Raw genomic sequence first — 26,367 nt, forward strand, 5'->3', positions numbered from 1 at the left:
ATAGGATTTTTTTTCGGTATTTCGCCATCGCCTCCTACCTATGATGCAACCCGGTCGGTGATAAGGACAAAGCATGGCACTTTTTTCTCTTTCTCTTATAGGAATCGCAATAAGACTATCTTTCTCTATCAAAGAGTGTCAGGCCCTTGTTCTGCTAATGACGTTAGTGAGGACACCGGAGATAACCTCTGGCAATCGGCACAAGTTCCATTTTTGCTTAGGGTGTCATGCAGTATCGATTATAATTATCGATTGCTTATTTGTTTATTATTCTATCGCGCTGTAACGGACTGGGGCCCATTTCTCGAATTATATTAGACTAATTTTATTAGTCCACGAACTGTCAAATCGTATGGGTTGCCATGACAACACAATAATAATATTAGACTAATATCGTTCGAGAAATGGGCCCCAGTCCGTTACACAGTGTACGCACATAAGATCCAGAGCCAACAACGCACTTCCCAAGAAATCTATGGACCCGGGTATGTCCTTAAACTGCGTCCGGACCCGGATATAAATAAATAAATATAGGACATATATAGGACATTCTTACACAGATTGACTAAGTCCCACAGTAAGCTCAAGAAGGCTTGTGTTGTGGGTACTTAGACAACGATATATATAATATACAAATACATAAATACATAGAAAACACCCAAGACTCAGGAACAAATATCTGTGCTCATCACACAAATAAATGCCCTTACCGGGATTCGAACCCAGGACCATCGGCTTCACAGGCAGGGTCACTACCCACTAGGCCAGACCGGTCGTCAATTATATATCCTTAAACTACGTCCAAAAGAGAGGTATGGGCACTGTGAATGACATCTCGCTTTGTGTGGTAGGGCACAGGACAGCGGATGACATTCCAGATCTAGAGCAGAGCCCAACTGGGGAGGTACCTCCACCTTACAGAAAACCGCAGCCAAATAACACTAGACCCTACTCATAGTGTTGTGTTCCTGACGGTGAGTAAGGTTGCCAGTGCTCAACGAGGGAGAGGAGTGTTAGTGTCGGCAACGCGCGTGTAATATCTCCGGTGTTGCAGGCGTCCATAGGCTACGGTAACTGCTTACCATCAGGCGGGCCGTATGCTTGATTGCCACCGACGTGGTATAAAAAAAAAACTAGAAGTTTGACATCTCTCCAAGATTTTAACACTAAAACTCCCTTTCATCAACTGAACGACATAATATTGTCTAATTGGTAATGAGCAAAAAGATAGATGTAACTCCGTAATAGATGGATACAGTCTAAGGAAAAAACGTGCCTCGAAAATCACGAAAATTTGATTCTCGATCAGATGGCGCCACTAGTTTTGGCCTACACTCGTATAGAGGGCGTTGACTGTTTCGTTTGTTATTTATAATTTTAACGCATACCAGTGAAAGAACATGGGTCAAAATCATATAAAAATAATTAATGCAAATAAAAAAATCATTTATCCATATTTAAATACATTTTATCGTATTTTTATAAATATTTATTTTTAGTTTTAAAGTGTGTCGACAGATGGCAGTGAATTTACTGGGGTTACAAAATTTACTATGACAGTACCGCTCTAGTATAAGTTACTCTATGGTAATGAGTAAGACATGTTTTAGTCGTGTCATCCCATAGGAACGCAAGGAATGCGTTAAAACACTTAAAACTGCGAGTTGGCCGCTAGATGGCAGTAGATCAAGATTCGTCACCGCGAGGAAATTTGGAAAATTGAGGAATTCCAGTTCGTTTCATGTGGATGACACATTTTTATGAGCTATTTGCTTTTAATTTGTAAATAACTGAATTCTTAAACAAGTTGAACAAGAATTATATGTTTTGTCTGTATCCCGAAAAGAACGTTGATCGGGAATAATCTACATAGGTACATGATATGGTATAGATTCTAATTAAATAATGATATCGGTACCGAACAATCGTGCAGTGACGATTAAGTATGATGTGTACCTATTAAGTACTAAACGTGTACAACCGAACAAGCCAATGCTCCAGAAAATATTTTTGGAACTTTGGTTTTTTAAAATGTTTGAGAACTCGACCTATTTTTAAAATATGTGTACTAATGTGTGTAACGTATTTCCGAACCAAGTAGCAGGCACATAGTTTTTTTTTCATGTTAGCCTAGAGTCACCGTATGGACACTACAACTATTAATAACCCCTCCATATCATACTTAAATATGAATTGCCAATATTATATTTGACTGTATTTAAAATAAATTATTTCACAATTATGAAAAAAGCACCAGCAGATTAATAGAGAAACGTAGACAGCAGTCATTTTTAGACACAATTTCTATTCAAAACTCGTTTAAAACTATAAAGAGTTGAGTAGGTAATTTGATTGTGACGTCACATGCTAAATGTTTCATATATAGTTATTTGTGCAACAAGAGAGGAAAGTTGGTTTTTCTTGCGAGTGTTTATTTCCCTCGCTACGCTCAAGATTCTACCTTAGAATCACTCGCTTCGCTCGTGATTCAATTATAGAATCTTTCGCTTTCTCGGGACTCAAAAACACGAGATGTAAAATAACTTTGCTCTCGTGTTGCACACATAATTTTTCACCTCAGTAGTGAGAACATATTAAAGGTTAAAATGTATTTCGAATTACACAGAATAAACAGAAAAAAAAGTATTATAATATGTACGATACAATAAGATACGATACGATACGATACCGGACCGGACCGGACCGGACCGGACCGCACCGTACCGTACCGTACCGTACCGTACCGTACCATTAAAAAAATGTAATAAAAGTATGAAGTTCATGGCCTTCACTAAATTAAAAAGCTACATTGTTTCACTCCCTGGAGTGAGGAAAGTCGCACTTTCCTCACTCCAGGGAGTGACGAAAGTAGGCTTGTTCGAGCTGCTGAGGTGAAAAATAAATTACATAGTAGCAAAATCGTTTTACTACTAGACTCGTAGTACTTCAAAGTGGCAGATAACTTGACAAACGAACTTAACTGACATTTATGCATGAGCATACACGAATCGATATTGCCAATTAACTTGTTTCGAGTTTCTATCGATTTTGACGCCTCGAATTTCTTATCGATTTTTACGACGGCGATCTGAGTCGTATAAAATCGTTAAGAAATTTGAGGCGATTTCCGATGAAACCGAGCACAAATAAACAGATTAAGATCAGATATGACACTACGTACTACGTACCCGTAATGTGATCGCAATTCGTACTCTATTTAATTGTTGTGACATACCGATGTTCTTTGACACCGTCAAAACAAAACTGTTAAAATTCCGCGTGTAAGATTACTTGTAAGTTTTACTGTTATGTATCCGGTGTGAGTCGGCCATAGGGTGTCTTATAATCCTATTAAACTGAAGTATAAGAGCGTTTTCACATTGTCCGATGGGCTATCGGATGTAGGATCCTACATCTGCGTAGTCAAACCGCGGGGAGGGGGGCGTATTTAGCGATCATGCACACTACAACAAACATTATGCCTATTGCCTACACACGCACACAAACAAATATTATCGGTCCGATGGGGGCTCCGACATGGCTGAGATTATCGGAAGCGCCTTTCCGATATTGGATGACGGAAGGAGCCTATGAGAAAAACAGCTGCAGGAGAGTGAGGAGAGTGCCATATGGCATGAAGGCCGCCTTTTAGCATTATTTATCGTTTTTTTATAATAATGATTTATTAATCAATAAATAAATACAGAAAAACACATATGTTTTATATTTTACTCCCATCCGACATCCGATATCAGATCGGGCATCGTGAAAACGCTCTAAGATGTCCTCAAAAAACGTAAATTGACAAAAAAATCAACCGGCCTAAAATCGGACACATTCGCTATTTTCAGTTGCGCATAAGGTGTAGCCATCTTATAGTCATAGAGTAGCCTCTTTCCTACTATGGGTTAGAAGTTAAGAGTTCTACGAATCAGCAATTAACAATGTGTGTGTGTGTGTGTGTGTTAACGGCTATGGGCATCTGTCAGCGGCTTGATTAGGGCTCGGCCCTACACGAGAATTATGCCATAAGAGTTCTGTGAACTAGGATCGGAATCCAAAACATTTAAGGAGTTATTGGAACTAATCAGGAACCTGGTGCCGTAATTGATGATCAAATGACTCTATTTTATAACAAATGAAGGGTAACACCATAGAGTAACTTATACTAGAGCGGTACTGTCATAGTAAATTTTGTAACCCCAGTAAATTCACTGCCATCTGTCGACACACTTTAAAACTAAAAATAAATATTTATAAAAATACGATAAAATGTATTTAAATATGGATAAATGATTTTTTTATTTGCATTAATTATTTTTATATGATTTTGACCCATGTTCTTTCACTAGTATGCGTTAAAATTATAAATATCAAACGAAACAGTCAACGCCCTCTATACGAGTGTAGGCCAAAACTAGTGGCGCCATCTGATCGAGAATCAAATTTTCGTGATTTTCGAGGCACGTTTTTTCCTTAGACTGTATCCATCTATTACGGAGTTATATCTATCTTTGGTAACACGGAAAGAACATGTCTAGTCACTTTAGTAACATTTTGAATAATCGCGGTTTTAAAATTTGGAACCATGTCAAAATGTATGGTAATTCCGTGACCAGGTATTTTTTAACTAAAAAAGTTGTGTTACATATATTATACAGTGGTAGCAAAAGATATAACTAATAGTTCATTAAGAGCTCTACATTTTGAAATGAAAATCTCATTTTCCGAAAAAAGTGACTAGGCATGTTCTTTCCGTGTACCCTTCAAATTATGTATAGCTAGCTATAGCTAGAGTCCGTATGCCACTAGTCACCAGTTACGTCAACCAGACGCTTCGCGATTTCTGCAAACAACTTGTGCGCGCTGGGACCCTAATACCCTATGGACCTAGTTTCAACTCCAAATGGTACTCTCTATGGAGGCTCTTATAGGTATTTATTACGTTTTAAAATTTCGGAGCTTTTCGCCGCTCCGCCCGCTTTTACATTAGTCCGTTGGAGGTGGGACGGTGCCAGTGTGTCTACGCAGGTAGCATCCTACACCAACATCCGTCCCAAGACTCCCAAGCTCCAAGGAACTAATATAATATACCTATGTACTAAATACCTACATAACCATTATACATACATACATACATATAATCACGCCTATTTCCCGGAGGGGTAGGCAGAGACCACGGATTTCCACTTGCTACGATCCTGACATACCTCTTTCGCTTCCTTCACTTTCATAACATTCCTCATACACGCTCGCCGGTTTAGGGTACCCATTAACCATTATACCTAATTAATACACCTAGCAATAGCATCTGAAGCGTTGAAACATATATACAAAAACATCCGTTTAGAAGTTAATTTAGAAGTTATCATTAATTCACATAAATAGACGCTAACCTTCGGTGAAAATTACTGTTAGTCCTTTAAAAATTCATACGAAAACCACGACCTTTTTTCCCCAAGGCGCCATTCATTTATTACGTAAGGCAAATTGGGGTGGAGGGGGGTCGACCGTGTCTTATTTTTTGTTACAGGGGAGTGGGAGGGAGTCTTGATAGTTCTTACGTAAGATCACAAAAATGCGCAAGTAAAGATTATACTTCGAAAAGGCGCGTGCATCCGTGCGAGTGCCGGGAAAGAAAACTATAAAATTAAGCCAAAGTTGATTATTGCCATAATAGTAGTTTGTGTCACAAGGGAGTAAAATGATATATTTACGGCGAGGGCGTACAATTGAATCCTAAACGAAGCGAAGGATTCTATAATAGAATCCCGAGGGTAGCGAGGGATTCTAAAGTAGAATCCTGAGCGTAGTGAGGGATTCAAGTGTGTCACGCCCAAGATGGAAATAATTTTGCTACCATGTCACATATTACTTTTCACATCACCTAAGAGGTAATTATAATGTTTAAAAATATTATTTAAGCTTTATTTTATTTTATTTAGTCAATGCAATGCGATGCTAAAAAAAAATGCGCAAAAAATGTAAAAATAGTGTCCTAGAACAGAAAAGTGTTACTTTGATCCCTATGATATCATGAACCTTAAATTCCATAAGAAATATTTGTATTTTTAAATGATGTTGAATGTAATTGTCAACAAAAAATTTCTCACCGACTCCGACACGTAAAAATACACAACTTCCAGAGTTTTCTGTTATAATATCGTATTATTGTAAAAAATTTAACTATTTTAGAATTAGTGATGTGAAAAATCTTTTTCTGTACTTTTGCAGGTACAGTCGCCATCAGATATATCGCAGCGGCCAAGGTGTTCACAATATCTGAACACGCACTCTAACGCCCTAACAATAGAGGTGTGTTCAGATATTTGTGAGCGCCTTGGCCGCTCCGATATATCTGATGGCGACTGTACAAAATAAAAAATTGTTTCTTTGAAAATCGAAATAAAAACAAATCCGATGTGTGTAATAATTTTTACTTCAGATTCTTACGTAATATTAAAGACGGGGTAGGACGGGGTCGGCTTATTCTTATTTTTTCTTACATAGGTAAGGGCGGGGGTCAAAATCCGGCAGAAATCGTCTTACGTAATAAATGAATGGTGCCCAAGGGATACTGCAATGTTCTGCCACCAGAGTGCAGCACTAGTGCACATCCTAAACCATAGAGTAACTTATACAATGCCTTAAATAGTTTTTTGACAAGTTTTCACGATGAAATTGATGCATCGAAAATCGAAATTTCGTTATCTGCCTCTACCGATCGAATATGCAAGAGTGATAGAGAGGCAGAAACCGAACTTTCGATTTTCGTGTTTCGCGGTAGGTCCTGTTGTGCTAGTGCATGACGCCCTCTACGCAGAGTTTTGCGTAATATTTATGACGCTATGTTGGCAGCACGATATTTGCATAATCTCGAGAGTAAGTGAAGATCCCACAGACTAAAAACTGTGATACCAGCCTAGTCAACTCCCGCTCCAATGAGAATAATTTACCCGTAGCGTCAGAGAAATAGTATACAGGGTTATTGTAGTAAATTTTGTAATCACAGTAAATTTACTGCCATCTATCAACATACGATTAAAACTAAAAATGAAAACGTATAAAAATATGTATATATGCTTTTTTTTTAGATCGCCATATGACTTTGACCCATGTTCTTTCACTGATATGTGTTAAAATTGCTAAATATCAAACGGTGTCGTCAACGCCATCTAGCCGAGTATAGGCCAAAGGTGTGGCGCCATCTATTCGAGTATTCGTTTTATCCTTAGACTTTACTTATCTTATACGGAGTTACGTAGATATATCTGCGTAGCGTAAAAGAAATGTAAAAGAAAACTTGGCTGTATGGATTCCCTTTGGACTATTGTCACAGCTTTTGTTACGATCTTAAAAAGTTATACAATGCCCTTGTAATATTATGTTTCTGAGTGTAAGGCCTGAGTGGACGCTCGAAGCGGAGCGTTCGGCGGGGCGTGCAGCGTGGCGTCGGGCTCACAAGTGATTTGAGCAGCGCGCACTAAGGCCGCTCCTATACGTTTGCATTTGTTTAACATGGACGCCGCACGCCCCGCCCCGCTGCACGCCCAACTCGAGCGTCCACTCAGGCCTTACACTTAGGATCGTTAACATAAATTTTAACATTGCTTTCTTTTGGTAAATAAGAATGTATTTCTTATCCACTTGGTAAATTATTATTTTTGTTTGTTTTTAATATTCGAACACAAAAGAAGCAATGAAACTGCTTAATAACCTGGGTAGGTTTTTAGGGTTCTAACAGTTCTAACTATATAGATACGTCAAAACAGGACGTTACAACAGTTAATTGTGACGTTTTCAACCAAAAGGTACCACATTGTCGCTTGTCGATAAGGTTGATTTCGAATTGAAGCTATATGGAAATAGCGCCTTATTGACAATCGACAATAAGTACCCTTTTGGTTGAAAATGGCACAATTTTGCATCCGAGAGCCAAATTTGAAATTTTACTCTAAGCAATATAATAAATGATTTACTGTTTTCTTACAGGGTACTCTACAACTTAAGTAAAATGTTGAATTTAGGTACCCCAGGCCTTTTGTATTACTAATTACTAGGATGAAGTCCCGTTTACATCTAGGGGCTAGGAGGATATAACCAAACGGAGTAGCCATTAACAGGCGTTTCCCGAAAATAGTCGGCCAATGGTCATACACAATGTATGGACTGACGATCTGACATGGCTATTTTGAAAACTACAAACGTGGCGTCTCCGTTTGGTTCTATTCAGGGATGATGCGAATATTCGCATCCGCATCCGCAACCGCGGAACTTCCGCATTATTTTTAACATCTGCATCCGCATCCGCATAAAATCGATGCGGAGCTTAATGCGGATGCGGACGTGGACCAGGTAGGTACAGACACGTCTTAACGGCGGCGTAAGTAAGTACAAGGTAATTTCGTCATTAGCCAATAGGAATCTCGTTTCGTTCTTGTGATTCGTCGATCGAGCACTTTAGCCTATGACGGACGGCGACAAGAAGTGAATAATTTGTTTTATTTGGACTTTAGTATAGTAATGAGATTGTGGGGCACCTATATTCTTGTTTAAATACTAAATACAGGTTTCGTTTTATTTTATTTTATTACTATTGTAATATTTGACGTTTTTTATGTGCCTAATCTCGACATCCGCATCCGCTTCCGCGGATGTAAGCCTTTAAAGATCCGCATCCGCATCCGCATGTCAAAAAATCGGCATCCGCATCATCCCTGGTTTGGTTATATCCTCCTAGTCTAGGGGAGTGAAATCACCGTCATCAATATTTATAAGAGAGTGATGGATTGAAGCCTAACCCCGCCTATTTACTACATAAACACTAGGAGTACGTGAAACAACATTCATTGATTGCTCAACAGGCTATATACGTAAACAAAAGAATTTCAGTCTAATACCGACAAAATAAGACCTAACATGCTCCAATGGAAATTTAACTCTACGCAGTTGGCCGAAAGTTTATATTTGTAAAGCAGTTCTATCTGTCTGAAGTCTGACCTTGGGGGTGGCGTCTGCCCCCTAGGGGTTGCTAAGGGGGTGGGTTACGTAATATATATTTTTAAAGTGGAGTTGGCTAAGTATGTGGAATGATATATTGTTGGTATGATGTGTAGAAAATTTTACGGGGTGTAGGCAGATGAATTGATTAAAAAGATTGAAAGGGGGTGGAAAGATGTTACTTGAAATAACAATTTTATTTACAGTCAAATTCGGTGACTGATGAGTATTAAAAATCACTCTAAATTACAAGTTTGTCAAAGGACTGTCTCATTTCAAACATAGACAGAGACAGTCATACTATCTTTGTCTTACACTAGTACTAGCACCCAAGAGAAAAGGATGAGTATAGTTTTTTATTCTTTTTTACTGACTATTAGGTTTGACCAACTATTTAAACATAATATTATGATTGCGTTTGGCAAGATGTTGGCAGCACTGTTCTGTTTACAGTCTTTGGATCTATAACTATCAGTCTTAGAGCCAAGTTTTCAGCTATCTACGTTTAAATAAGATACAAGATAGAACATTAAATTCTTACGGTAGATGTCGCCATGCGCCTCCCTAAGGCGTGTAACAAGGGCCTGACACTCTTTGATAGAGAAAGATAGTCTTATTGCGATTCCTATAAGAGGAAAGAGAAAATAGTGCCATGCTTTGTCTTTATCACCGACCGGGCATTTTTCGGGTTATGGCATCATAGCAAGGAGGCGATGGCGAAATACAGAAATTTTTAAGAGTGAAAGAGAAAAAGGATTATGCTGCCATACATGAAACTGTCAATACATAAATTTGTCTTTCGCTCGGTTTCATGTCTATAACTACTTGTATATACTATGTCTATGGCGTGTAAGCAAAAGGAAGGAATGGAAAAAATCGCATACTATTTACTGGTAAGTTTCGGTAGCCTGTTGTTTCAAAAGGTGGCTAGTTCGAGTCTTGCCTGAAGCGGTGATATTTTCCATTTTACCTCTAGGCTCTAGGTATAATTTAAAAAACTCCTACATTTATACTTAAAAGTGAAACATACCAGTTTAATGTTGCAGTGCAATTTGATAACCTTGCTTCGCCCTTTTTATCATGTCACTGAAAGAAAAATAAGATTTTGCTATCATTTATATCGTAATAATTCGCGATAACTATATTTTTGTCGCAAAAAGATAATAATAATATTCTATCTTGTAACTATGTGTGATTACATGTGTGTTGATATCAATGCATGAAAGCTATTTTTCAAATACGTATTACCAACTGATTTTTTATCTTGATCCGATTTGCCTCGGTCTACCCCATTTAGAAACCGCAGACATTCGGGCACTGAAGTCGGATTTGTTTATAAAGCTAACTTAGCACCGACTTGTACAGAACAAAGTGAGAAATTACAACCGTGTGAGTTTTTGTCATCACAAAAAATCATCATTTTTTGTAATGTATAGGCACAGAATAAGTAATAGTATTATCATACAGAACGACCACGCACCGCCCCGCCCCGATTCGAATTACCTCGCCCAACGACAGCAGATTGACGGCCGTTTGCCGGCCGCTCAGTACTATTTTTAAGCAACTTACTCACACTATGACGCATGCCGCGTGTACAGACGTGCCGGTCACACATAGAAACGCAAGTGATTTTTGATGTATAGCGTGTCCGCCCTGTGGTAAAGGTCTGCAGTCTGGGAGCATGTCATGGATTAAGCCAATCACTCAATAAAGTGATAAGCCTCTGGTTCTTGCCAAGGAGATGCGATACATACCCAGAATGCTGCGCGAGGCCATTGAGATATTTGAGATTAAGAAGTATCCAAACTTTAATAGGGAAGATGGCTTTTCTCTACCACCAGCTTGGGATCCTGTAGTCCATCTGATAAAGGAACAAGCGAGACATATATTGTGAGACCTTTGTGTTGGACGATGTTGGACATTCTGAGTATAATATGTTTTGAAAAGATGTGTCCCGCCGAGTTTCTTGCCGGATACCCTCCTACAATTTAGGAGGGAATTAAATCTTCTCGGGTCAGAATAGCTTCATCGCTTGAAAATAGTTGTACTGTATAACTAGCTTTATGAACCGATTTTGCATGTAGCCTTAAACTTTATAGTCTATGATGGTTCATTATTTTTGTGTGGGTAGTTTTGCACATTGTAGCTTTTCCACAGTCACCCGTTGACCACGAACGCTGTAAGGGGTACGAAACGTCGGGATGTATTAGAAATTCAATATACGCTATATAATCCGTTTTCATAGTTTTATTTCATAAGCCTCAATTAAATAATTTATGTTTTATCCCTTTCTTACAAATAGATAATTCAAAATGGCAGATTAAGACAAACCATCTGGTATCACAACTAGTAGCTCGCTAAAAAAGAGTTAAGGACTTTTTATGGAAATTGCTACTGCTTCGCACTGAGGTGTGTCTTCTCTTGTTGTAGTAAACTTTCGACTTGAAACATTAATGTGGCAACCCTGGTGTTTATTTATTCAATAGCTATGTTCAACAGAGTTCCGCATTAACGTACGCCCGAGTTGTTGTGTCTATGCCCGCCTCAAGTAATGGCTATCTCCTGTACTAATTAATGGCGCCTGGCGCCCTATATCTCAGAACAGTTTGAGATAACACCAGTTAAATGGAATTAGGCAAGTGTGAATTTGATTGTTTGTGGCGGGGGGGTCAGAAAACTAAAGAAACAGAATTTGAAGACCCCTCGTCTATGGTATCAGCTCGCATGGCTTGATCCTACGTTGCATTGAAATAATATATTTGGCAAAAATATAGAAGATAATGTATGAGTAGTATTACACGTATCTCACTTAAAAGTTTACGCCCCGCAAACTCCCGTATAAGTGCTCTGTAATCTGTAAGCAGCTATGCTAAGCATAACTAGGCAATATGTCGGCCATTTTACTTTCACCCCCGACGGGCTATTAACCTTCCTCTGTGCCCTTTTGTACAGGGTGGCCAAATAACAATAACACTTTAGTTTTGTAGTTTTATTCTATGAAATATACTTAATATTAAGTATTCCTTGATAAGATTTAGAAAATAATGTCAGAGAGAGGCGGACATTTGGCCTCTAGCAGCATGGCAGATGTGAAGCCTTTTCATTGCGTTTTTCATCACATTTTCACACATTTATTGCGTTGTCAGTGACTGTGTCTCGAATATTTTTTTTTAATTGCTGAAGGTTCATTGGCCCTTTACCATAGACACGTCCCTGGGATAGGTAGCCCCACAGAAAAAAAGTCAGGAGCTGTTAAATCAGGCGGTCTTGGGGGGCCAATCAAAAAATTCTACCAAAAATTGGCCGCAATTTTCTTAGAGTTTCCGCAATACATGATTGGGTTGAGTAAAACGTTTTAATAATTAAAACACGTTGTTCCGTCGTAAAACGCTCCATAACAAATTAGCCGTATCTAGACAAAGTAATTTTCATGCAGCAATGTCATATTTATTTACCGCCAAAACAAAATAGCGGCAAAAATAAGTTGTATAGCTCCAAGTTGGCCACCCTGTACCAACCGGATCAGGTAAATGGGAAAGCCTAGGCCTAGTATGCTATGGGTTGGACACAGCGGCACTAGGTACCTTTATTACTAATGACTTCGCCAACTTACATGACCGCTATTTTACTACTTAAACAAATTCCAAAACCTGAATTTTAAAAAAACCGTATACCCACTTAAGTATTAACCTATATATATTTTTTTCTACTCGTCGACTATAATCTGTGTATTACAAATTCATATGCAACCATAGACATAGTATATACAAGTAGTTATAGACGCGCCACCGAGTGACCGGGGGTAAGAGAAAGAATATTCATATAAAATTTGGGCAGCATAGGATTTTTCTCTTTCACTCTTATAAATTTCGGTATTTCGCCATCGCCTCCTACCTATGATGCCACACGGTCGGTGATAAGGACAAATCATGGCACTATTTTCTCTTCCCTCTTATAGGAATTGCAATAAGACTATCTTTCTCTATCAAAGAGTGTCAGGCCCTTGGGTTGGACACAGCGGCAGTAGGTACCTTTATTACTAATGACTTCGCCAACTTACATGACCGCTATTTTACTACTTAAACAAATTCCAAAACCTGAATTAAAAAAAAAATACGTATACCCACTTAAGTATTAATTAACCTATATATATTTTTATTGGTTAGGTCATAGAGTAACTTATACTAGAGCGGTACTGTCATAGTAAATTTTGTAACCCCAGTAAATTCACTGCCATCTGTCGACACACTTTAAAACTAAAAATAAATATTTATAAAAGTACGATAAAATGTATTTAAATATGGATAAATGATTTTTTTATTTGCATTAATTATTTTTATATGATTTTGACCCATGTTCTTTCACTGGTATGCGTTAAAATTATAAATAACAAACGAAACAGTCAACGCCCTCTATACGAGTGTAGGCCAAAACTAGTGGCGCCATCTGATCGAGAATCAAATTTTCGTGATTTTCGAGGCACGTTTTTTCCTTAGACTGTATCCATCTATTACGGAGTTATATCTATCTTTGGTTAGGTTGAACGTATATTATATTAGATATATGTGTATTCTCTCTCTCTCATGTGTGGTCTCTAATATGTGTATTCTCTCTCTCATGTGTGGTCTCTAATTCTTTCAATGACGATTTCTTTAGTTTGAAATTGGTTGTTTTTCATGTGCAATAAAATGAATGATTAGATATTATTGTGTGTATAGTGTCTTTACCTTTAGTTACCTTTTCTGAAATTCATTATGAATTTTCATTGTCTAAGACTCTGGTCAGAGATGGGCATTAATCGATTAATATTTTAGTTAACTAATCAATCGATTAAAAATATCAATCGTCATTTTTTAATCGCGATTAATTTAGTTGCGATTAAATTAGTTGTGAGAATGTTCGACTAACAACTAAATTAGTTTTAGTTTCAATCGACTAAATTTCACGATTAAATCTATATTAAAACTACGTAGTCGCCCGTTTTTGCATTTTTTATCTTGCAATATGTAACTACAAGTACGTATGTATGTAACATACGGAGGTACTCGTATGTTGTAACTATGTTAGTTTGGGTAGAATTTTGCGACTTATTTTGAAGCAGATATCTTCATCCGATTGAGCTAAAATTATGTATACACGTTTAATTTGAAATGCTTGAATGACAATGCAAATAATGCCATAATATTATTATAACGATATATTGGTAATAACGACAAATAGCGAAAAACTGTATTGTTTACAAATCGCAAACAATAAAGTAGGTTGGTGCATCTATATCTATACTTATAATAAAGCGGAAGAGGGTCGAAAGTCTGTACATGGAAGATATTCGAAAAAAAATTGGCTGGGGATACTTAGAATCGATAACAGAACACATTCCAACAGTTTTTAGAATTTTTGTCTGTTTATCTGTTTGTCTGTTTATCTGTTTGTCTGTTTATTTGACCGCGCTACAAATGAAAACGGCTGAACGGATTTTGATGCAAACTTTACTAATCTGTCGAAAAAATCCACGGCCAGGTTATAGGCTATAAAAATTTGAGAAATTTTACCCCTGAGGGGGTTAAAAAGGGGGATGAAAGTTTGTATGGAGTTCAAGATTTATTTTAAGCTAGCAATTTGAAACTTCGTAAGAAGATATATTATTGAAATACAAGAAAACTAATTTCAGCGTTTTTGAAAGCTCATCCCATAAGGAGGTGAAATAGAGGTTGAAAGTTTGTATGGAGTTCAATTTTTTTTTTGAGTGCGTTACTTGAAACTTTGTATAATGGGCATATTATTATAATACAGGAAAAGTAATTTTAGCGTTTTCAAGAATTCGTCACCTAACAGGGTTAAAAGGGGGTTGAAAGTTTGAATCCATTACAAATGCTTTGAAACTTCTTAGAAATGTATGATAGACGATTACAAAAAAACTAATTTTGACGTTTTTGGAAATTTAACCCCTCAGGGGGTTGAAAAGGGGATGAAAGTTTGTCTTGGGGTGCAAATTTTATTTTAAGTCAGGAACTTAAAACTTTGCAAAACGTTAATTATATTAAAAAGCAAGAATTTTTTTTCAGCGTTTTTAAAAATTCATCCCCCATGGAAAAAGGGGTTAAAAACTTTATCTTGATAACTATATCATTTTAGCTACTAGGCCAAGTTAGGTATCGTTTTTGTATAAATCGGGTATGCCGAATTCATTTATGATATCAAAATGACACCATTCCCGAGTGAAAACACAAAAAAAAATGAAAAAAACTTTTTTTAATTTCTCTTTACGCTTAAACCGCTAAACCGATTTAGATAAAATTTGGTATAGAGATAGTTTGAGTCCCGTGGAAGAACATAGGGTAGTTTTTATCCAAAAAATTGAGACTGCGTGATTTTGAAAATCGTAAATGTTAAATTCGGTGTTTGCCACCATCGGAATTGTTATAGTCGAAATTATGTAGTTCGGAATTTACAAAATTCGGCTTTTTGGGTTTTCGGAAATATAAATCTTCGTGATTTTCATCATTCGTAATTATGACAGTCGGAATTTTGATGGGTCGAGCATTTAAAAATCGGAATGATAAAATTCGACATTCTAAAATTCGGAATAATATTTTTTCGGAAATATGTAGTGTACCCGATTTGGATAGGTACAGTCAAGGACGTAAAAATACAAAAATGGTACTGTATCGTTCGATATACACCTACTACTCTATGCCGTTTAAATCACGTCAAAAATTTGAATAAGGGCAACAAAAACCTTTTGGAGTGTAATTTTATTTAGTGGTAGCAAAGAGGATGTAATATTATAGAGCGGTACTGTCATAGTAAATTTTGTAACCACACTGCCATCTATCGACACACTTTAAAACTAAAAATGAAGATTTATTAAAATACGATAAAATGTATTTAAATATGGATAAACGATCTTTTTTATTTGCATTAATTATTTTTATTTTTTTGACCCATGTTCTTTCACTGATATGCGTTAAAATTGTTAAATAATAACAAACGAAACCGTTAACGCCCTCTATACGAGAGTAGGCAAAAGGTAGTAGCGACATCTGATCGAGAATCAAATTTTCGTGATTTTCGAGGCACGTTTTTTCCTTAGACTGTATCCATCTATTACGGAGTTATATCTATCTTTGGTGGTAGGTACCTAATTGTAAAATATTTTATCTGGACTACAGTCCTCTAGCGTATCCATTTGTCAACTTTACTTTAAGTTCCGTCTCCCGGGGACAGGGAGATAAATTAGGGGTGAATTAGCCGCTTACTGACACAGACCGAATTCCACGCAGGCGAAGCCGCGGGCACAGCTAGTTATTAATACTTTGAATTATACGATACTGAGTAAATCTTAGACATAGAAACTATCAATATTTTGCTGTCTCTGACAATAGTAAAACTCTTTTTAGTGTCACGCGGTGACAAAACAATGGGATAATCCTACTTACCTGGAACTGGAAGTTGTTTGTTGCATTTTGGTGCAAGTGCCGACGCATCTTCTAAAAATAACACGTTCTATTGAATGACACATCTGCATGTTGTTTATTATATACGCGGTCTATTTTGTTTTTAACGTGTGGTCATTAAACTTACTTACTTTTGTAGCAAAATAATAGTGAGAACAGATCTCACTCCTTAGAAACGGTCAAAATATCGTAAGTAATACATGACTATTTTATTTTTAAACATCCGTTAAGATGTCCTAATCAGTCTGTCAACATAGCCATACCGAGGTATTCTATTCAATTTGCTTCTAACATTAGTCGCGAGAAAATAGTCTAACTAATTAGTCGATTACAAAATTTAGTTGTCCGAAATCAATCGGCAACTAATTTAGTTGCAACTAAATTAGTTGCACTCTATACAACTAAGATTGATCAATCGTCGTTTTCAATCGTCAGTCGCAATTAATTCTTGTAATCTTAATCGTTAATCGTTAGTCGATTACATTTTGCCCATCTCTGACTCTGGTCACTGCAGGTGTAGCCGCCCGCGCCGTGCAGGTCTCGACGACTCAAATAAAACTTCGACTTGAAGTAAACTATTTATATTCTTCCAAGGTACTGGTTACAAAGGGTTCTTGAATTGTTTTATGGAGGCTGATGAAAGATTGATCTGATCTAGCAAAATTGATTTAAACATTGAAAAAGGGGGGGTCGCTGGGGGCACTCACTTAGCTTATCCTGGCATGGCCTTTAGGTGCCACTAATTGGTTGCGATACAAATTATGTGGAGCGCTCCTATTGGTGCTTTAGAAAAAGCTTCCGTATACTAGCGAAGCCCGACGGCTGCGTTTAGCAACTGCATGGATAATTTGTGGTATTTTCTATAAAAAGGGACCTTATTGTCGATGGCGCTTACGCCATTATTAACAATGTTCCGATATAAATACAATGCTGCGCGACGCTGTGCGGCGTAAGCGCCATCGACAATAAGGTCCCTTTTCATAGAAAATGCCCCCATTTATATAATAAGAGTTGCGTTCGCAACAGGTGTGGTGTTGTATTAGGCGTCCAAGTGGAATGGTAACTGATTACAATCAGGCCCTATGTCGGTTTGCCTCGAATTCTTTTCACTCTAGTAAGATCCGACTTCAGTAGAAATCATACATTACACCGCAAAAAAACATGCATAAAACTACGCATCCTGGATTTTTATTTATACAGTATTGCATGCAAATTACGCCTATCATTCCTACACACCTTAACAGACGATTTGAATGGCTACATTAATATACAACATGCAACGCGAATGTGCTATATCGAGGTTGTATCGAAACTTGATTGATTGCGTCCGCTTGTAGTCCGTATGTACAGTAGCTTTGAGACGTTAATATATGATCGGGGCACGATATATTACAATTATTAATAGTGACGGTTTGGTAAACCTGTGATGCTTCATCAAATAATGAGGGCTATCGCGCTCAATTTCGCCGCTAGCGGCGCTAGTGTAGATGGAGGTCTAAAAGTGCCAACTAAACAAATTAAACAGGTTGAAAAACGGCAAATTTAGACGTTAAAATACCTTTGGTGTATATTACAACGTAAAGATTTTATAAAAATAAGCTTAGAAGAATTTTGAGATCTGTTTTTCTGGACCACCATCAACAGTGGCGCCAACTGGTGAGCAGAAAAACGCTAGCCCTCATTGGATTGAATAGTTATTGCCAACTTTGATTTTTAAAAGTTGCCAAAATGTTTGCTAAAAAGGTATACCTATATTAATTTATTTATTTATTGTAATTTTTTTTTTATACCTTATTTTAGTATACAAGGGCGATATTGGGTACCAGGGCGGCGATTTTTTAATTTCGATCGCTCGATTTCGTTACTCGAATATCGGTGGAAAACGGCGAAATGAAATTTTTTGAAATAGGTACGAGGGATAAAAATTGGAAATCTAGTGGTATTAACAACTCATTTTCAATTCTACTAGTAGAATTTAAATGCCTTGTAGTGGAGATATTATTGAACTAAATACACGAAATCGAGTGGTCGAAATTCAAAAACCGGCCCCCAGGTGACTCAAAAGTTGAAAGGTTAAATTTAGCGACTGAATAGCTTTTTTTTTTTTGTCTGGTAATATTTTTCGTAGCTAAAAATTGTTACAGAAAGAGATTTCTACTCGCTCTAATTTATCTGTAGTTAAAATGAGAGTGACTTTGAATTTTGATTGTACGACGTCGGATACGTACTGAGCTCGTACAGCCCGCCACAGCGCGTAAAATACCTAAACTCGCTGAATGCCGAAATGTAATAGCCATGGAGACTGTATAAAGGAGCCAAATCTCTATGTATGAAAAGTGTCCATCAAAAAACAGTAATTAGGCGGCGCCACCATACACCGAAATACTACCAAAAACAACCTACGTAATTTGGTCGGGTTATTTGTTGCAGGTTCATGTTATACTCATGTCCCAGAGCCTAACTAGCGCCACCGGAGAGATTAGGAACTATTATTTAAAGCTTAACGCGGTCACTTTTACAACAATTCTGCCATAAGAGTATGGAGACTGTATAAAGGAGCCAAATCTCTATGTATGAAAAGTGTCCATCAAAAAACAGTAATTAGGCGGCGCCACCATACACCGAAATACTACCAAAAACAACCTACGTAATTTGGTCGGGTTATTTGTTGCCTTATATGGTTCATGTTATACTCATGTCCCAGAGCCTAACTAGCGCCACCGGAGAGATTAGGAACTATTATTTAAAGCTTAACGCGGTCACTTTTACATCAATTCTGCCATAAGAGATTGCGATCCTTTCTATACCATCCATAGTAATATAATAGCACTCTTAAAAACTAAAGGGTTAGGCAACAACATATTTCTGCTACTTTCTCTTAATAATGCTGTCCTCCACCCTTATTAAATCAATCATACCCCCGAATTCCGACATTCTTACCACGTCCGTCAATAATCTGTCATCGCGTCTGGGGGTCGTCTGTGCCTCGACCTACATCCGACCGAGGGTGGGGTGTGACGTCTGCAGACGCGGGGGTGGGGGCTCTGCGTTATTTTCATGTACTTACAGTGTAAGGTTGGAAGGAAAATTTACCGCCTGCGGCGAAAAAAGGGCGCGCGTTAAGTTTCATGTACATAATGTAAGGCTGAAGTAAACGAGATATGAAAAAATGTACCGCTGGGAAGCTGGAATTCGTGACAAGCATATACGTCTAAGCTAGCTTTGAAGAGACTTGAATAGAACAAAGCAAGGGAGTGTCATTATAGACGTCATTTTTATAGAAATTAGACATTCATTATGAAATTGCCACACTTTGTCATTGCAAATGGCATGCAGTTAGCTTGGTCCTACTCTACCAGTCCGCTCTTCATCGATAAAGATATAAAAGACTCGTGACCATCACAAAACATGTTCGAATATGTACAGACAATAAAAGCAAGAAAAGAACAGATAATTAAGTATGCATAGGAGGGGCGATTTCAGATCTTGCCCGACTTATCAATCTTATCACATCTCTTTTCTTGAAATTTGAAAATTGTATTATCGTTAGCAGACTGTTCTAGTATAAAATTAACACTGTAACTTAATTATTTAAACAAATGCCCGCAATTTTCTAGTGTTATTTTTCCTAGTTAAGTGCTTTGATTAATGCCTTTAATTTTACAATGGATACGAGAAAATGTTTAAACTACTAAAATACCTTGACTGACTTATGAGTTTTTTAACCATGTTAAGATGTCAGCCTCTATACAAACGTTGATTAATTGTGTTAAAATATAATAACGTACCCAAAATCGTAATGAAAATGGCCTCTTTTTCGTGAACACGTGAAAGTCAACTCAATATTTAAAAACGATAATATGTTGCACTTAAAAACACGTGACTCAACCTTGTCGTTTCTCCATTCCAGGTGGTGGAGACGGTGGTCTGCAAGCCCGAGCCTCCAGAGTCACCGCCGAAGAAGGCGCGGGGCGACGACTATGGCTACGCCCTCTATGTGGACCCCTACCTCCACTACAGAGCCCTCTCCGCCTTCCGGCCCTGGGGCAAGCGGGAACCCGTCCTGCAGCACCCGGAGCGCGTCGTCCGCGTCGCCGACTGCACCAGGTTCGAACGCGACTTCCAACCCAACGTGGCCCTCAAACCTCACACCCCCCCGGCTGACGACGTCACGTCTTCCACCTCCCCGCCTCCCCACTCCGATCCCGAACTCGCCGCCAGGCTGCTCGACGCTGAAGCTAGGCTGGCAGAACTGGCCCGGCAGCTAGATGAGAGAGAATCGGAGCTGATACGCAGGGAAGCGCGCCTGGATGCCAGAGAAGCTGAGCTCGCCAGACGCGAGAGCTTGGCCAAGCCCAGGCCTAACGCTTCTCCGACCAAGGAGGACCCGCCCTGTTGACCGAAGACTGTCATAACCAGGCTCTACTCCTACTGACGCGACGCGTCACCAAAGTACAAAAGATTCGCTTAAAAAAGCGCTTGTAAATTTAATATCCTTCTGGGACTGACCCGTTCTTTATAAGGTACTTTATACTCTTACATTTTTTGTAGGTACAGTAGTTGAGGCGGTTTACCACTGGACACTTTCTGATGTACATAATCATATCAAGTACAGTTTTCTGAAGTTATTTAAGTTATTTTTGTACACTATATTGTACACTTGTAGTTTCTTCGTCGTGCCATCTGCAAGGTACCTCTGTTACCTGGACCTCAATCTGTGCTTTTTTCAATAATTATCAGAATACTCACATAAATATAGTGAAATAGATTTAACATTTACAACCATAAGCATAATTTATACAGGGTTATTTTTAAATTTATTTGCGCTAGGTTCGTATGTTAATATTTAAATATTTTCAGTGTTGCCCGTTCTCTGTCGCTTCCGTGACAAAATTGCGGAGCATTCAGGTTTTAAAGTACACTACGAAAGTACTGCTGAGATTAACATCTTTATATTTTTCTACGCTAAATAACTCTGTATAAAACCTCAAACCATACCAAATAATAATAAAATAGTAATCGCACTCATACTATAGTACCCTCACGATAAAAACTTAAATAAAGGTTGTATGCATATAATTGAGATAAAAAGGACTCTACAAAAATGTTTCTTCAGAATCGTAAAGTTTTGTGAAATAATGTTGTGCCTGATGCCTGAATGATGTCAGCTCTTTTATACTTAAGTAGGATAAGATGTCTTTACTGTGCGAATGATGTTATTTTTTATCCATACCATTAGGTAGTTTATTTTCTGCACTGATTCTTTCTGATTCGAACTGAACATTGCGTTATCTTCTTTAATTGTAAATATGCTGGTAACATTACAATCAGTGCTATCCCATTTTTTTTATTTAAGGCCATAACGGCCTACGACTTGATTGTTTTTTTAAGCATCATTCGCCCTGTGAGGGTTTAAGCCTTATGCCGAACGGTATGGAAGGCCAACAAAATTTTAAACCATTAATCAGGGAACGATCCCGTATTCTACCTCATTGTAAATAAAATTATATTTGGCTAAAAATAAGAGAGAGCGTTGGTTAATTCTTTTTAGATTTAAAATTGTTTTGATTTGGAGCAATAATAAGTCACTGCCCGAGACAAAATGTACGTTCATCTATATAAATATAAAGATTTTTAAGCCCTCGTAAGTTACTGTTTTGTAAATATTCAAAGGCGGTAACTTGGAGCGCCTTTTTAAATTATTTGTAATTTTTCCAATTTGTTAACTGATTGCTGTTTTATCTCAATAAAAGTGAGGTTGTAACACATGTAACAAATCAACAGAAATGTACCTAGGTACGTAATGAGATACATGTTTAAAAAAAATCTAGCGGGGTCATCATTTAAACCAAAGCGTACGTATAAAAGGACTTTTAGACGTTGATTACTTATTCTGTAGCAAATCTTAGTCTTTGACACAATTTTTCATCACCATTGTCATCAAAATCAAGGCATACACTTTGTGTTTAAATTATCACGATGCACCCTGGCGTAGGTATTATGGTCAATCGTTTCTTGATAACGTTTATGGATTTGTGAAGGGAACTTTCTTAACTAAATGTTTTTCTACAGCCATTTTATGGCCTTTGCCAGTAACAGTGCATTTTTCTTTTAGACCATAAATAATTTTCCCTTCGCGTAAAATTTTATTACTTGTAAATATTTGTATTTTATATATTCATGTACATACAGTACGCAATACGTGTGAATCCCATTTTTTTTGTAATGGCAACATTTGTATTTGTGATTCTTGTTTTGTCTATGACTTTAATGACGTCTCAAATTTAAAAAGTTACGAACTAACGTCTCGGCCGAGAGATGGCGCGAAGCGCGATGAAAATTGTGTGTGTCATTGTATTTGTTATACATTTGGAAAGTGGAATAAAATTTCACTTTTTTTTAAAGTGAATATAATTTTTTTTATCTTTGGCAATGCTCAAATGCCACAAATTGTGTAAACTTCTGATTATCTCTTCTTATTAAAGAGTGCTATGTTAAACAGTAGAGTAAGCTAAGTTTCAGTTGTAGGTTAGGCTATATCTCTAGTCAGAGACATTTTGAGAAAATAATTACCATTTTACTTATTAATAATATATTATTACCACAAGCGAGTGTAATGAGAATAACTTATTGTTTAAAACATAAAATTAGAGTTAATTTAGATGCGGACTGTATGTCGGTATATATATATATATACTATAAATGAACTAAAGTAAGCTGTTGTACTGAAACTTTTCTGTCAGTACCGTTGTTAATGTTTTGGTGCTATGATATTTTGGCTTGGCAAACTAAATAGTTTTTTATTGTAAATATATTTTTAGTATTTATTGGCAACTATTTCTTTTCTACTAATTAGTTATTGAAGTTTTTAATGTATTATTAAATTTCTATCTGGGTCTTGCAAATTTAAAATTAAACATGGCTTAGCCATCGTCTGTGACTTAACCTAAAGTGTCGCTTTAATTCGTAGCGTAGGTTGTAATTTATCCATTGTACCGATGGAAAAGTTTCACGAACGGTCTCTCACTGTCTTGCTATTGAGAAATATTTTAATGGTGCTAAATAACAAATGTATTCTTTTCTGGGGTAACTCTGAAGGTTGTTTTTTAATTTCTTAAAACCTTTGTTAAACCTGAGCTAGGACAGTAAGAGACCGACGGTACATGTAAATAAGGTATTATTTAAGTACGATGTGGTACGTATGCCAGGCTGTTAAATCTAAAATCTAGTGTAAGGCGCGATAAAAACGATTGTCTACGGTTCTTTCGTTATTGCAATTCCTATTATCTTGATGTCAATTTGGCGCCTAAATACTCGCACAGTTGACAGATGGCAGTAGTATCATTGAAAATTATCTGTGCGCAGTACTTCTTGAATAAATTTACCCTAATTTTATTACTAGTAACATTAAAAACAAAATTTAAATAAGACGAAAGGAAAAGACAAAGTTTTTATTGTGATTGGTGATTTGCCAGGGTATAAAGTACTCCTGTGATCTCAACGAACGTGCGTTAACGAAATACATCCAATTGTTAAAAAATGTGAAAGTCGCAAAATAAAAGTAAACAAGAGTAGATATCAACTACTGTCATTTTTAATAGGTTGCCTTTGGGTTGATTGGAAAAGCCGAAAATGACTAGCTGGATTAGAAAACACATTATGAGCGTCATCAAAAATTACTTTTTTTTTTTTTATCCTATCTGGCTTTTACTCCCCGCAATTTTGCACGGGGTGAATTTGCCAATGTCGGTTTTTGACTTTCACACGTGAGGAGAATGTTCGGTAGTCTGGGAAATTACTTACCTATGTTTAAACTTTCCTTTACATATTTGTCCACTACCCGAGGGTTGTCTGGAAAAAATATCGCCCTTTGGCGATAAGACCGTTAATTGCGTTACTGCTTTTAATTTGAGATTTGTATTATTTTCTTATGTTGATGTGTGCAATATTGTTGTTATATTACATATTGTGTTTTCTAAATGGCTTTAGAATGAAGTCTTGTTCTGTGCCAATATTATTTAGCTGGCAACATTATGTAGTTATAGTAAAAAATCACCACAAACCATAATTTGTCACTCAGTGACAGTCTAAGCAGCATATTATTGAGTAACATTTTTTTTTACTTTATTGTAAAGTGGTTATCTTGAATAATCTATACTGCAAACAATAGCTTTCGTCCTTGTGAACATTATTTTTCGATTCAGCATTAGAATGACAGTAGTATTTTTTTATGGCACCCACGCTCTGGCATCAGGGCGTTTGGCCAGTTACAGTAGTATAACAGTACCTATGCTTTTGCCTAAGCTTTATTGTTAGGTCTTAATTAAAACTAAAATTAAGGGTACCGCGTTTGAAACGTTCTAAGATTTGTCACTGCCTTGTTAAATTTGTTGTTATTATGTATAAAAGTTTTGAAATCTGTTTCTTTCAGTGATATAATTCTTAATACGTAAAAATCGTTTTGAAGCAAGTCATCAAAAGCGAGTGACAGAAATTGATATTGTTTCGATATTGTAAATTCATCTTTGTCTGGCAATTATAGTTAGGTATGCATTTCTTTTCTTTATATGGCAAAACGACTGTGACGTCGCCACATCAAAACACAAAGTAATTTTTGGCATAGTTGTGTACCTGTAGTTGCATTTTTAAACTCAACATTATCAATCCAAATTGTTTCTACTAACACAGATGAATTTACACCATCCGTGCGCTATGCCTTAGCTAGTATTAACATGAGTCTACACAGGAAAGTCATCACACTTAAACGTCATTTCTCCAGTTTACAATAATGCGTAATATCTTGCCCAGATTAAAATTAGTCCAAATTGTAAAGGCTGTTGCTTTACTGGCTGTTTGGGCAGTTATTGGTGGCACTTTTATTTTTTCTTTTGTGCTAGCAACACTAACTGTCACTTGTATATATATAAGTTAGGTTTTTATGAAGTATTGTTTTGTAACTTTGGGGTTTGTAGTGCACGATTGCTAGATGGCGCTAATGTGAAAGAAAAATTGGTTAAAATAGATTTGGTTTTTTTTGTAAAAAAAATACTAGCGACATCTAGTGACTGTTCTCTGTGTTAACCCTCGTTAGTTTTTACATTTAGAGACTGTAACAGTAAATTATTTTAAAATCGACTTTACGCCAGACTGGTTATGAACTGTGTGTGTTAATCAGAAAATTGTTTGGAACTGTCTTAGAAATCATTTTCCCTTGGAGGATATAACCAAATAGAGACGCCCTGTCTGTAATTTTCTGTACAAAACAGTCTGCCGATTTTTGCGGGTGAGGGGCACGTCAAATGTATACGTAGCGTAAAAATAGCCATGTCAGATAAACGTCAGTTCATACAATGTGTATGACCATTGGTTATAGTTTTGACAGAGGGGGAACGCCTGTTAACGGCTACTCCGTTTGGTTATATCCTCCAAGTTTTCATCAACAGAAAGTAAGCTTGCCATTACAAAAGTAATTTTACTTAAGTTTCAAATTCGAACTTAAGCAATATTTGACCATCTATTTCACTGATGCAAATGATTTCTAATTCTAAAATAGTTTCTCTCCGTAAAGTAAATTTAAAATAAAAACTATGTAGCGGTGACAAAATATCGTATATGTAAAGTACCTGATAGCTTAGAAAATAAGGTGAAGATTCTGTTATGCACACACATGTCCGTAACATGTGGTTTTGAAGTGTGATTTTATCAGAAAAAATGCTTATAAATACCTTGTGGAGCAATAAAATGAAATGATTTCCAAAACGTGTTTCATTCAAATTCTTAGAAAAAAAACAGAGTAGGTAGACCAAGCTATGTGCAAGTGTTATTTTAAACGTCATACTTCTATGAAATTAATAACACTTGCACAGTCTGGCCTATCAATCTGCCAACTTAGCTTGGTCTAACTCTAGTC

At 37.0% G+C, this 26,367-nt stretch overlaps 2 protein-coding genes across 2 annotated transcripts in view; one reads left to right on the forward strand and one right to left on the reverse strand.

Moving 5' to 3' along the window:
* LOC134746487 (ski oncogene) overlaps positions 1-26,216 on the forward strand; it is a 100,144-nt gene extending 73,928 nt beyond the window's left edge. The window contains exon 2 of the mRNA XM_063680894.1: positions 20,368-26,216. Coding sequence (XP_063536964.1) covers positions 20,368-20,856 — 489 coding nt within the window. The 3' untranslated portion in view covers positions 20,857-26,216. The remainder of the gene's footprint in view (positions 1-20,367) is intronic.
* The window catches only part of LOC134746477 (sterol carrier protein 2-like), a 187,382-nt gene that overhangs the window by 148,111 nt on the left and 12,904 nt on the right, over positions 1-26,367 (reverse strand). The gene's annotated exons all lie outside the window — the stretch shown is intronic.

Source organism: Cydia strobilella, chromosome 13 (assembly GCF_947568885.1).
Source record: "Cydia strobilella chromosome 13, ilCydStro3.1, whole genome shotgun sequence".
NCBI lineage: Eukaryota > Metazoa > Arthropoda > Insecta > Lepidoptera > Tortricidae > Cydia > Cydia strobilella.